Raw genomic sequence first — 13,038 nt, forward strand, 5'->3', positions numbered from 1 at the left:
AAATACCAGCTGAACTCACCTTAGCACGTAAGGGCTGTATAGGACCCGGGGGGGCAGAGCCGGACCACGGCTGGATAACCGGGTGCCGTCAGCAATCTGATCCTTAGTCACCTGTTCCCCCTGCGCTGGCCGCGGTGCGGGCTGATACACGTCCACAGAGCAGCTGCAGGGGGTTTCAGTGGAGGGCAAAGGTTTAACCCAGAGCCCATTTTAATCACGGAAACTTTCCCCGCCAGCGGGAACAGGATCAGACCTTATGTGCATTGTTCATGGCACTTGGGCATCAAGCCTGCAGGTCTGACAAATTATTACCTTCGGAGCAATGCTCAAGCCAGATCTTTCCTGTGCACAGGCCTAACGCTCCTCCAAGGAGCATGTGCACAGGCAGCGTCTGCAGGATCCATCTCTCTGCATATGAACCTGCCTTACCTCCCTCTTCCCATGTCACTGCAGCTCAACAGCAAGAATATTGTTTTGCTCAGACTTTGCTATAATCTCATAATCACAGCTGACATGATGCTTAACATCTGCTTTGGTCTAGGCTGACCGCAAGGTCGCACTTAGCACAGACTATCCCTGTGCTACATGAGGCTTTATACAGGATAGTCTGTATACATGCAATATGAAACAGGGGGCTCAAAACTGTACGGTTACGTCTATAACCCCCTACTCCCTGGGATTTGGAGGGACAAACAGTCCATAACCTTTTTTTTTTTTCCCCAGCCCCAAACCCTCCCTGTTTGACTCATGCACTGCCATTTCCTAAAGTGCAGCAAAAGCCTCAGCTCCACGGGGAATCACTCGCAACCCAGGAAAATCCACCGTCACCAACATTCGCAGACCGTTCGAAGGACCATTCTCTGCGCTGTTCGTAGGGAGGCAAAATTACACACGCTCGTGATGGATGGAAGGGCTCCACGTGTGTAACCCTCGGCACACCGCATAGAAAACCCATCCTTCAACAACTCAGCTGTCCAGGCAGGTATTAGAATTGCATGCAGTTAAAGGGGAAACTCCACATTGCAATATTTCTTGTGTATAGCAGTGTTTTGCATCAATTCTCCTCCCACTTAGCCACCTCTGTAACATGTGACACACACACATGATCACCTTCTGGGTTATCAAGGTCTTTCCTTCTGGGTTTTTCTTTGCTTTTCTGTTGCACAGATGCTGAAGGCTGACCGGTGCTTACAAGAGGCACCATAGCTTTATGATTTTATAATCCACCTGAGGACTAGCAAATTATGTTTGAAAAACATATCCCCCTGGCCTGTCGCTATTTTCCTAAAAGAAGGGGCTTTGGTACCAAAGACACCCAGCCACCCGGCGGGCCCTGGGGGGCCTGGGCACAGCCGGGCACAGCCACCACTTCCCGCGACAGGAGCGTGACCAAAGCTTGGCCGAGCAATGCAACCCTGCAGCAAACTTCAAAGCAGGAGGGAAACAGGGAGAACAGACATCACGGAAAAAGAACTGGCCTTGATTGCTGTCCTGCCACGGGCAGCCTGCTCTTTTACCCTTTCTTAGGGTGTTTTCCATACTGAAAAGCAGAAAAAACATGAAGAATAGGGCATACAGCCATTGCCCAGATCGGTTCCTCCAGCATCTTCAGCGGCAGAGTGGTTGCCTCCCAAAACAGGAGCTGTGCTCGCTGTCCACAGGGGTGCAGAATGAGCTCCACCAGCTCAGTACATTTAGTGGTTCGGATTTTTAAACCTGCAGTATGAATATGAGGGTTTTATGCCATGGCTGGATGTGCTCTGCAGGATCTAGTGAAGGAGGCTACATTACACTGCCACAAAGCAATAAACTCAGCAGAAGTTGGGTTGTTCATCCCTGCAGCCCAGCTGCAGAGCAAAACAAACCCCCGGGCTTGAAACTTCAGATTTCTGTCCTCAAAATGAAGGGCTCACCCAAAGTTGCAAAGAATTGTGGGAAGAGGAGTCTGACCAAGCCAAGAATGGGGTCATCACTTGGGAAGCTTTGGCAGTTCTCTTCATCTTGCATCAACATGAATTAACTTATTCTGCTAAGGAACTACTGCAGAGGAAGTGTCTGTGTTCCCATTTAAGTGTCCAGGGCATTGCCAGTACTGAAGAAGAGCTACTGAGTCTTGCACAGGGTCTTGGCTTCCTTTGAAGCTTGGGGAAAACTCTTGCTAATTTTGAGAGCCTGAAGATTTTTGCCACACTTCTCTGTGTCTTGGGGACTCTGCCATTACGGGCATATCGCACCGCGTCCTTTCATCCTGAGCCAGGAACACTGGAAAATGATTTTATAAGTGTGTGATGCTCAGATCTCTCCCTGTTCCCTACTACCTTTCAACTTTGGTACTTCTGCCGTAGTCACTGTAGGCTCCCATCACCCGCAGTGGAAGGGGGAAGGCAGCTCCAGAGGGCAACGTGGTGCTCCAAAGATCTAACTTGGACGCCTTTGATGCCGAGTGATGGAAGGAGCCTGGACCTGCACATATGACTCTAGAGACTGCAATCCTAACAAACTGCAGGATGAGCATTTAAATCTTTAACCTGCCACACGGACAGCAACAAGGCCAAAATTTGGCCAAAGGGAGATAAGCTGATTTTTCCAGTATATTTTCATGTGCACAGCTGATGCCAGAGCACTTATCTTTGCTGCCTGGGCCAGGGTTGCACGAAGGTGAATTGTCCAAACATGTCCTCGCAGCTCCCACACGTCTGTAATGCTTCCAGCCACCGCAGCACACGCAGAGGGTTCCCTTCTCAGATTGCACTATGCAAACTTTTAACTTAGACATCGTCATTTTCTTCTTTGCCGTTTCCTAGCAGAAAATTCCTTCCTGTGACCCTCCATGAAGCATGGAGCTTATTTGCAGTCTGTCATGAAGATTCACTCTGATTTGTTTCTTAACAGCAACTGTGCAACAGAAAGTCCAGATGTGAACACAGATTTAAGAGCTGTCGTCAGGTGGCCAAGCAAGTATTTTTTATAAGCTTATGGTCTCATTTGTGTTATTAACCATAGCCAAAATAATTAAGAATGGAAGAATATATATATTTTTTATATTGTATTTTTCTTTATTCATCCTCTTTTGCTTAATTTATGGCTTTCAAAGACAGAGGCCAGTATTTCCAAAGGCATCTTTGGAATCAGGCACTAAATTCCCAGTGGGATCTGGTTCCCAGCACTTTTCAGCCCTGTTCGTAACATGGCTTATGCATTTTACTTGAGATGTTTGCTTTTGCATCCAGGGACTCTGTGTCCACTGTGGTGGCAAAATGCTTCCATATGCTAGTATCACAAAGGGTTTTCAAAGTTGAATAAAAATCACTCCTTCCTATGACTTCTCTTTTGATTTGAGGGAAGCAAGTCTGTAAACACTTCAATAATTTTTTTGCCTTACAATACAGTGTAAACCATGGGCTTAAAATACCTGTAAGGCAGTCCTCTTAAACATACTGCTTCCCTTTGCAGACAGCTCAACGCATCTCATCGTGAAAGAAAACAAAACTGATTTCTGAGAACTGAATTTGGTACCACCACTTACAAAACGAAGGGTTTCCCAGCCAGCCAATCTTCTCTATTCCGGGTCATCCAGAAGCATCCTTCCCTCCTATTCTCATTCAATTTTCCACCAAAATAAAGCAAGTGTCAGTCTCCCCTTTATCATTGTCAGGTGTAACAAACAGCGGAGAACAGGCTATTGGTAACTGCATTTGCCTCACGTCACCAATTAGCCAAGGGGAAGAAGATGCAGAACAGAAGCCAGTTTTGAGGCACGCTGCAGTGAGGCTTTTTCACCAGTGCAATCGGAAATCTCATCAAAACGAATTAAATTAAAGAAAAACGAGAGAAAATAAAAGCAGAGAATTTAAATAAGTGTTTAAATTCAATGAAACCAACCGTGTCCTATATGTGATGTTTTCATGGATGGATATTTGCAAGATTATTTACAAATTTTTTTTTTTGAGCAGCAGGTGCACAACATACAGACGGAGACATGGTTTTCGCATTGTATGTTGATTGGATGGCGTGATTCAGCAGGTAGATAAGGAAAATAAAGAACAAAACAGGAAACAAAAGAGAAAATGAGTAATCAGGACAAGCAAAAAAGGAAACTCTGAAAATTTCACTGGAAAAAAACTGTTGGGCTTTTGGGGGTGTTATTTTATGATAATTATATAAATAAAAAATGCTTCAAACCAAAACAGATTCTGAGATCCTAAAGATAACACAGACAGTGCAGTAGTTATTTGCATTTCATTTTGTAATGCAAATTGGGAGACAATTCACAAACACTTCTCAGTATCTTTTTTATATTTCCAGGCATAGAAATAGATGTCAGTTTGCGATACACCCATTCAGCCTCCTGAGGCTGGCCGTGTCCGCCAGGACACCTTCTCCTTAATGCCACCTATTTTACTATTTTACTTCCATTACTGGGAGGGTAAAAAACTGACATACGTGCTTTTGCCTAAGGAAATAAAAAAATATATATATTCCACTGCATTCACAAAGTAAATTACATATGACATGACAACAAAATTAAAATAAAGCAATTAATCAACACATTTCTTTTCCTTTTATCTTTACTTTTCAGTGGGTTAAAAGTACCGATGCAGCAAGGCTGGTGGAAGCCTAGTCTCTCAAGATGAGACCACCCAGGTGAGCAGGTTTATTTACCTTGGAGAACACTTATAGCTGGAAAACACAGTCATGGAGAAAAGCGGTGCTCCTGCAACTATTTGCGAGCCTGATCTCAAAGTCGTACCCAGAAAGCATCCCCTCTCCACAAGGAGCTGGAGGGCTTCACGGGTGGCTGTTACAGGGACAGACTGACGGTTGAGTTCACGTTGTGGCTGTCACCTGGGCTTCTCAGCCTGAGAAACCCTCCTGTGTCAATGGGTAATAACAGTGCTGAATGCACAGGGAAGGACTAACGGGGGCTGCCACCCAACTATTCCCACAGCTGCCCATCAGCTGAGGAGAGCCTGGAGCTGAGGAAGGCAAATGGAGAAGAGAGCATCCTCCGTTGGGGACACAGCTCTGAGCCGTGATGAGTAACAACCTGCTCCCCTCTTTGGTTTTTCTCAGCTCCGTCACACGGTGCAGAGAGCTGCTGCATCCCCGGTCCTGCACCGAGCCAGAAAGTTGAAGTGGGGCATTAGCTAGGGCATAGCATTAGCTATGGCGTTTTGTGCAGAGCAGATGTTCATCCCGGTCCTTAGCTACTACTCTCCCCTACCTGGAAAAGTAAAGGGTGGAAAACGGTTGGGCAGAGGCACCGGGATTAAAGACTCAAGGCCGTAAGCCTGATCTGTGCTCTGCGAACGAGGCTCCCACCAGTCCTCCCCTTGGTCCCTGCTGTTTGCAAACAGCATGCTCGCTATCACTGCATCAGGTTTTTCAGCCCTTTTCTACATTTTTTTAATTGGTTCTAAGTTCCAGAAGTATTTAAGTGACTTCTGTGCAACTCCAGTTGAACAAAATAGCAGGTTATATATTACAAAGATGGTTTAAAGTGTAACTCTTCCAGGTTATACATGCACTGTGCCACTTTCCAGGCAGCAAAATGGTCCTGGCGTTTCCCAGGCAGCCTTGGGACACTTTGGGTTTCCCCTTGTGTACTGTGGGTCAGAATAACACAAGTTGCAACCTATCGTGGGGCCGACAAAACAGGACCGGAGCAGAGTGCTGGATCCTTCTGCTTGTTTTCCACCTTACGTGCCATAGCCTGTCCACAGGACTGGAAGGAGAGGAAGGCTTGCGGTGCCAGTGGAGATCCTGGTACAAGACTACCGCCACCACATGCCACTGGATGAAGCAAATGAACTGCTCCGTGAAAGACATCCTGAAAGCTGCTGATATTTGCTGCCATTAACAATTCTGTTATAAATGTCATCTTCGGGGCACCATTGCAAACTCCCACTCATGTAATTAAACAGTGATTCTGAGACTTGCGCATCAATGTCACCTTTAAGCGAACTAAGCTCCTAACCCCTCTTCAGCAAGCTGTGCACGATGCGTTTGGACTCTCAGCCCATCGTCCCTGTCTGAGGCTGAAAGATGGATGTGTGCAGCTCAAGGAAGCGTACACCGGTGGCTGCAAAAGCCGTTCAGTGCGGATGAGTGTGCTGCTGCCGATGGGCACGGGCTGGAGGGAGGTCAGAGAGGAGCTGTATGAAAGAAGTTTTGAAAAACAAGTCTAGCAAGAAGGGGGGGGCTCTGGGCACTCTCTGTCTGCAGGGGAAAGCATGTGGAAAGGAGACATGATGGCTATACAGAAATGCTGCAGAAGGGGAAGATTTAGAGAGAGCAGAGCTCAAATAGGTCTATGGACTGAGTCAGAGGACCAAGAGGTCAGGGGCTGGAGTGGTCCTGGGGGACATACGGCTTTTATATTAAAGACGTGCTTGTGAGCAGATTTGTATTGGACACACTGCCAGAGGAAGCTGTTGAACTACATTAGAAAGTCCTCTCTGAGGTTTGACTTAATGGGTCTAGTTACTCATAAACCAAAAGCCTCTCCATTACCACCTGGGAGGATAATGGAAAGGTGTATAGGTGCTTGGGCTCTTAACCCTATTGGAGTTTACTGACTGTTTTTAGAGGTAATTCATACTATTCTTCAAAGGCATCCCCAAATTGCTGCTATCTTTGATACTGGAAACCACAGAAATTACTGCAGAGTGGAAGGGTGACGCCATCACTCCCAGCACCCTTGAGGTTACTGCATCAGTGCCTGCCAACTCACACGAGGGTATTTGGGAGCACATTTACTCTCCAGCCCAAAGACCAGGAAAGGCATGGGGAACCTCTGTCTACACACTAACTCTCCTACCCCTAATAGTTGGCCAGCAGTGCCAAGGGACAGCTGCTGCTTCCAAAAAGCTAGGGACGTGCGTATACAGCTCCAGATGTGTAGTGGTTTTGTCTTAAATTCAATGATGTATCATAGCCCAACCTGATCAGTCCGTAGCCAATTCCCCAGGTGCCAGACACCCTTGTCAAGGCTGGGCCACCCCCGTGCGAGCTGGAGGGAGAGGCAATGGCCTGTTAACCGAGCAGCGACCACTACCTGTCAAGCAGGGAATGGGCAACACTGATGGCTGCTCTCTGCCTGCAAAAAAGCTGTACGAAGGAGAATTTTAATAAGAGGCATGTGGGCTTGGTGTTGCGAAGAAGACACCTTCCGGAAGGAGAAGATACCAATCTTGGAGAGACCACAAGCTCCCTTACCGCATGGGAGTTGGCTGTGCTGCTTCCTCCCAGTAAAAGTGGCCAAAGGAGGGTTGGAAGAGAAGCATCAGTCTCTGTTTGTGGCTGGCTTGCCAATGTTTTCACAAATTTTCAAACCAAGGCAAAGGTTTGGGTGCCTGAGTCTGACAAGAAAGCGTGTCGCGCAGCAGAGGGAGTGGAGGCAAGCACCCAGGACCTGCCCACAGTGCAATAAATCTCCTAAGCGCTGAGGGAAGCGGTAGTCAGACCTTGTGTTTGATCTGAGTAACTTTACCCTGGCCGTAAGCCATGCATTAAAAACAAAAGGTAATCCAAAGTCTACAAGATAGGATTCACCAACTGTTAAATGAACACCATTCGTGCGAGGAGTAAAACTTTGGGGTTTTGTGTGCTTTTTTTGTACCAAGGAGGTTAGGTAATAATGTATTTTGTTAGAAACAGTAATATGGTCTTCACCACCAGCTGAATGTCCTGTAAAGAAGTTTGGGGAGCATAGTTCTTAGCACACACAAAACAGATCTATAAGCAAATCCCAGGGACTGAGAAAAAAAATTATGGTAAAGTTCAAATTCATCACATACAGATACAGCATCATCAGCTAAAATGTGCATTGGGAGAGGAGAGGAGCAATTTACAAATTGGATAATTTCAGGCTGTCAAGGCTTGAGTCAGACATTTGCTGCCTTTATGGAAAAATCCTCTTGAATTTGATGGCAAGTTTGTACACTTCTTGTAATCTACAGGACTCGTTAGCAGGGAGAGAACAGTCATTGTAAAGTTGTTTGTTTGTTTTAATAATTGCCCTGCAAAGCTTTTGTGCACATAACAGAAATGCGCCACGTTCCCCCAATCCAGACTGTGCAGGCTGATGAGTTTCTGGCTCTTTCTACATTCCCATCACCTCTCCCCTTCCCACTCCTCTTCTTGCCTTCACTCTGCCCCGTGACCAAGACTGGGTAGGAGCCCCAAGGGACAGACGTGTGTGTGTGCCCTGCAAAGCACCTCACACTATAAAACAGCAGTCTTCACCAGAATCCTTTTGATCTTTTCCCTCTATTAAATTCAACAGGATTTTTCCATTAATAGGCAAAAACGGCTCGGGGTTAGAGTCGTTTGCTGAATGAGAGAGAGAGATTGTTTCCTGGCAGAGTCACTAGCACTGTCGTTCTCATCACAGCTTTTTGCATGAAAGTCTTTGGGGCAGCCAGCCGTGCTCATGTCCATGGAACGAGCAGAGCTAATGGAAACAGGCTGCCAGGTCTCCCAAGGACATCATCACACGATGAGTCCCAGAGGCAGCTCTAGGGAATAAAGCTGGTAGGGAGAAGTTGCAATGTCTTGACAGAGTACAGCTTTGTTGGTAAATGAAGCAAATTGAGCAAACTGTACTTACCGCAATCTCTGTTACTAAAATATCAGTAATACTTCCCAACACTGTTACAAAATCAAAGACATTCCAGGCATCTCGGAAATAATTCTGCCAAATGAAAACACAAGGGGGATAGAGGGATCCAGGGGTTATTTCTGTTTTGCAGCACAGGCTTTTTTTGTTTGTTTGTTTTTAAATACGCGTCATGAAATACAAGCATTTCATGTAGAGAGGAAACAGTTGAAAGTAAATGAGGAAGACACATACCAGCACACCAAAGGCAATGATCTTCAGCACACATTCCATTGAAAACATGGATGTAAACACAATATTCAGGCATTTCAACATTTCTTCATATGCTTCTGGAGCATCATAGAACTAAACCAGGATGGAAGAAAGGCTGTTACTGGAAGATCACTTACAGAATAAAACCTTCCCAGCTGACTTGCCTGACTGCAAGACTCTCGCCCATTTTAGTGCCAGATTTTGTGCTCACTTTAAGCAAGACTTGGGGTTACAATATGGTTATTCATGCCACTCCAGAAGCACACTGTTGCCTACATGCTATCTTAATGGGGTATCTGGGGATACACCCAGAATGGGGAGACTGTTGCTGGTGTACATCTCCCTGCAAGCAGACATTGGACCAGGAGGGAGGAAGGGCATTTTCAAAACCAGACGACAAGTGCAGAACTGTGTTTCATTCCAGCAGACCCTAAGAACATGGTGACCCCTTGACTGTGAAGATACTCTAAGCTAGGCAAGGGATAGGAGGGGAGATCATCCACAATATCCAGCCATCTGTATCTCTTCCTCTTATGCACTGTGGATCACGTCCCAGAATCTTGACACTGCTGCAAATTTGAGTAATTTCCCTGGGATGGCTGGATGTCGAGCAACCCCAAGAAGTGACCCTGCTCTGCAGCAGGAAGCCCAGGTTGAGCTGGGAGCTCCAGACCTGCAGAGCCCAGTTCCCGTCCCACTGGCCATACGCTGAAGGGGCTACGAGCCAAACCAGCACTGTGTAGGGGAATCCCATTTGCTGTATCTCATCACAACTAAACCACCTCCCTTTGGGGACCAAAGGAATGCCACAAGGCCTCTAAAAATGACATCAGGCAGATGAGAAGTGGCGATTGCTCCTGCTGATCCCCCCCAGCTCTCAGGTCAAGAGTACAAAGCATCTCCAGCAAACACCACATTCACTAGCCCGAAATTGCAAAGATTCAGTAACAGCCCACTAACCTTCATCATTAGGACAATGGTATTGAGTGCAATCATGACCATGATAAAATACTCAAAGGGAGGGGACACCACAAATTTCCACATCTTGTACTGAAAAGATTGCTTGTTCTGAGGCATGTAGCGGGTCAGTGGCTTGGCACTTATGGCGAAGTCTATGCAGGCCCTCTACAAAACAAAAACCAGATGAAAAGAATACAAAAAAAGGGCTGGCATTCTCTGTCACTTGGGATATTGTTGGGAGAGCGAGCAGAGCATTTAGTGGAGGATGGTATTTCTAAGTGTTTCTCACACATGATGCGAGTACTAACTACCCCTGTAAAATGCTGCACAGGATCCCCAAATTGTAATCACTTTTGGACACTCACTGAAATATTAAACCCCACAGCACTCCTATGGCCCCCTGCAATCCTAGGAGACAGCCTTCTATCCCAGCCCAGCTCCTGGTAGGTCCCGATCCCTTCCCACTTAGGGAAGGGAGTTATAAATCCACAGGTTTACTTCAGAAAACACTCTGCCAATTCCTCCTGATATGTAACTGTGGAAACTGGAGTATTGTGAAAGTATTGTGAAACCCAGGTATGTTCTCGCACACAGCAAAACCTGTCCAGCTAATAACATTTCATAAAATGTGAACTGAACTCAACCAATAAATTATCCAACAGATATTACTGGGTGAACTCTCGAAGACCCCCTTAGTTGGCTATTTCTGTTCACATTATTATGAGTGTAAAACTGCATTAAAAATTGATTTCTACCCACAGGATGTTTTGATTCTGGAGCATTTTCTTATCTTGGATTTAGGTAAGAAATCAAAGTCTTAAATTAGTGCAAAAATATTTTCTGCTCAGTTAAAAAATAATGTGGGTAAAGCATCTCTAAATATTCTGCTTTATTTTGGACTTTTTGTTCATACAGACAAACAATGCACTAATTAATAATTTATTAAAAAGTCATCTCTTTTCATCAAAAATCAGGTTCCAATTTCAAAATAAACAAAAAGAGATGGTTCTTCGCACAACAGGTCATTGAGGCTATGGGACCCAGACGAAGGATGTTGCGGATGCTAAAAATCTGCATGGGTTCAGGAGGAAACTGGATACATTCATGGAAGAAAGATACACAGATGCCGCTAACTAAAGAAAAACGGTGTTCAGCTCAGGAATCTCCTGAGCTCAGAAATCTCCTGAGCTGAACAATATGGTATTTGCTAGGGCATTAAAAAAAAGCCTCATATCTGCTTGCCCTGGTCTTAGACTCTTCCCAAGGCATCTACTTTCGGCTGCTGTCAGGAGGACATCATGTCAGCCAGGCACAAAACTAGCCTGGTGAGAGGAGCGTTCCTTCGGGGAGCTGTAGCAATTGTAGTTCAGTTTGATTTCTGATAGCTGGCCTCTAAAAGGCCAAAGATTTCTGTCTCCTTTCACACCTACATGTTTGAGCTAACATGCAAGTCTATACTCACTTCGAAGTGGAGGTGTGGTCCACGGGGACGTGTGACAGTGCTTACTAACACACAGCACTCGGGGGCTCTCCCTGCTTTTGTTTTTATGCAAAAGCTGAAACAGTCTGTAATTTGTTTGGTCTCTACACCACACACCCTCAGGTAATGACTGCTCTAAAACCCCCCATGGCACAGGAGGGACGAGGAGTGGGCTTCCACCGGTACCGAGGTGCTCTGAGCCCCCAGGTGCTAACTCCGGATTCAGAAGGTGCGGGTACCTCGTTTTTCTCGAGGCTGCACTCTGACATCACTTTATCTCCTTGCTCTTGGAAGGTGATGATGATTAACGCCACAAAGATGTTCACAAAGAAAAAAGGGAAGACAACAAAATACACCACGTAAAAGATAGACATTTCCATTCGGTAGCCAGGGCTGGGACCCTGTTCCTCGTAGGTAGCATCCACCGAGTGCTTCAGCACACTGCAATCAAGCGCAAAGAGAGAAGAAAAGTCAATGAAATCAGTGTGAAGCACCAATGACACGCTGATAGTCACTCACTGGCCTTCAGTCACGTGGAGGGTTTTCCACATATGCTCAGGTCAAACTCACTCCCATCTCTATGGCTGGGAAGAAGTTTTCCTTGAGGATATTTTTAGGGAAACCCTTGCCTTTTTCACCACTCTGCAGAATGATGGAGATTTGCTACGTACAGATCCACTTATCCCCCTGGCCAAGGGGAGAGGATACAGTTAGATCTGGCTTCTCTTCTCTGCTCAACAGGGATGAAGTAAGGGTGGGAAAGGAAATGTGTTGATGATCTCCGAGTAGGGGAACACAGTGAGGGACTGGAGAAGGGAGACCGATGCTGCATGTTTCATTCTTTATTTTATGAAATAGCTGAACGTGGAGGACAGGGAAGGCCTGCCATGGAGAAACCCTGACCATGAATTGTACTCCACATGTCCCAGCAGAAAAGTGTGCCAAAATAAAGTCATATGCTGAACAGTAAATACAGTTTTGGGACTGTTGTACCCAGCATATTTTCAGCATAGGTCACAATACTTTTTCCCCTCATTTTCTTACATTCCCATTATCAGTTTTACACCTGAGAAAGGTGTGCAAGTGCAAAAGACTGGAGCAAGCAAGCTATTAAGTACTGAAAACTGCCTAAGCATCCCTGTGTAAGCTCAGAAGAACGTCAAGAAAAATGCAGAGCCCTGCCTGCTGATTCACCCAATAATCACACAAGGGAAAGTAAAAGCTTAGCTGATAAAAGACTGTTCTTATTTCTCAGGTCACTTGCCATTTACGTGTCCCTCAGAGCTGTGGAAAGCTGCCATTACCTTCGTGATCACTGACCCTGCCAGTCCTGTGTACTCACGTTGGCCACCCTTCGCCTGTGGAGACGGTGAAGAGCGTGAGCAGAGCCCAGAGCACGTTGTCGTAGTGGAACTCGTATTTTTTCCATTCCCTGGGCTGCGCCTCCACCTCATCTTTTTCATAATCGAGGTACTGACCCCTAGGAAAAACAGAGATTCAGATCAAATGAGAGAATTAAACCAAATCAGCCATTTCGTATGACTCACTGAGGAGCATCAAAAAGCCCCAATAGCAGAGTCCGACTGTGCTATGTATTAAAAACAAATAAAGAGACAGCCCCTAGGTTTGTAACAGAAGTAAAGGCCATTTTTCAAGCCATTTAGAGCCACAGGAACTGGACCTGAGGTCTAGAAATGAAAGAAATTGTATCAGGACATTCATGAAT

The 13,038-nt window shown here is 45.9% G+C and overlaps 1 protein-coding gene across 1 annotated transcript in view; it reads right to left on the minus strand.

The window, feature by feature from the left end:
* Nucleotides 1-13,038, minus strand: part of CACNA1B (calcium channel, voltage-dependent, N type, alpha 1B subunit) — a 306,403-nt gene that overhangs the window by 42,430 nt on the left and 250,935 nt on the right. The window contains 5 exon segments of the mRNA XM_009326378.1: nucleotides 8,603-8,695; nucleotides 8,855-8,965; nucleotides 9,833-9,997; nucleotides 11,552-11,753; nucleotides 12,655-12,792. Of these exon segments, the coding sequence (XP_009324653.1) occupies nucleotides 8,603-8,695; nucleotides 8,855-8,965; nucleotides 9,833-9,997; nucleotides 11,552-11,753; nucleotides 12,655-12,792 (709 nt within the window).

The sequence above is a fragment of the Pygoscelis adeliae genome, unplaced genomic scaffold (genome assembly GCF_000699105.1).
Source record: "Pygoscelis adeliae isolate BGI_AS28 unplaced genomic scaffold, ASM69910v1 Scaffold436, whole genome shotgun sequence".
NCBI classification, from domain to species: Eukaryota; Metazoa; Chordata; class Aves; order Sphenisciformes; family Spheniscidae; genus Pygoscelis; species Pygoscelis adeliae.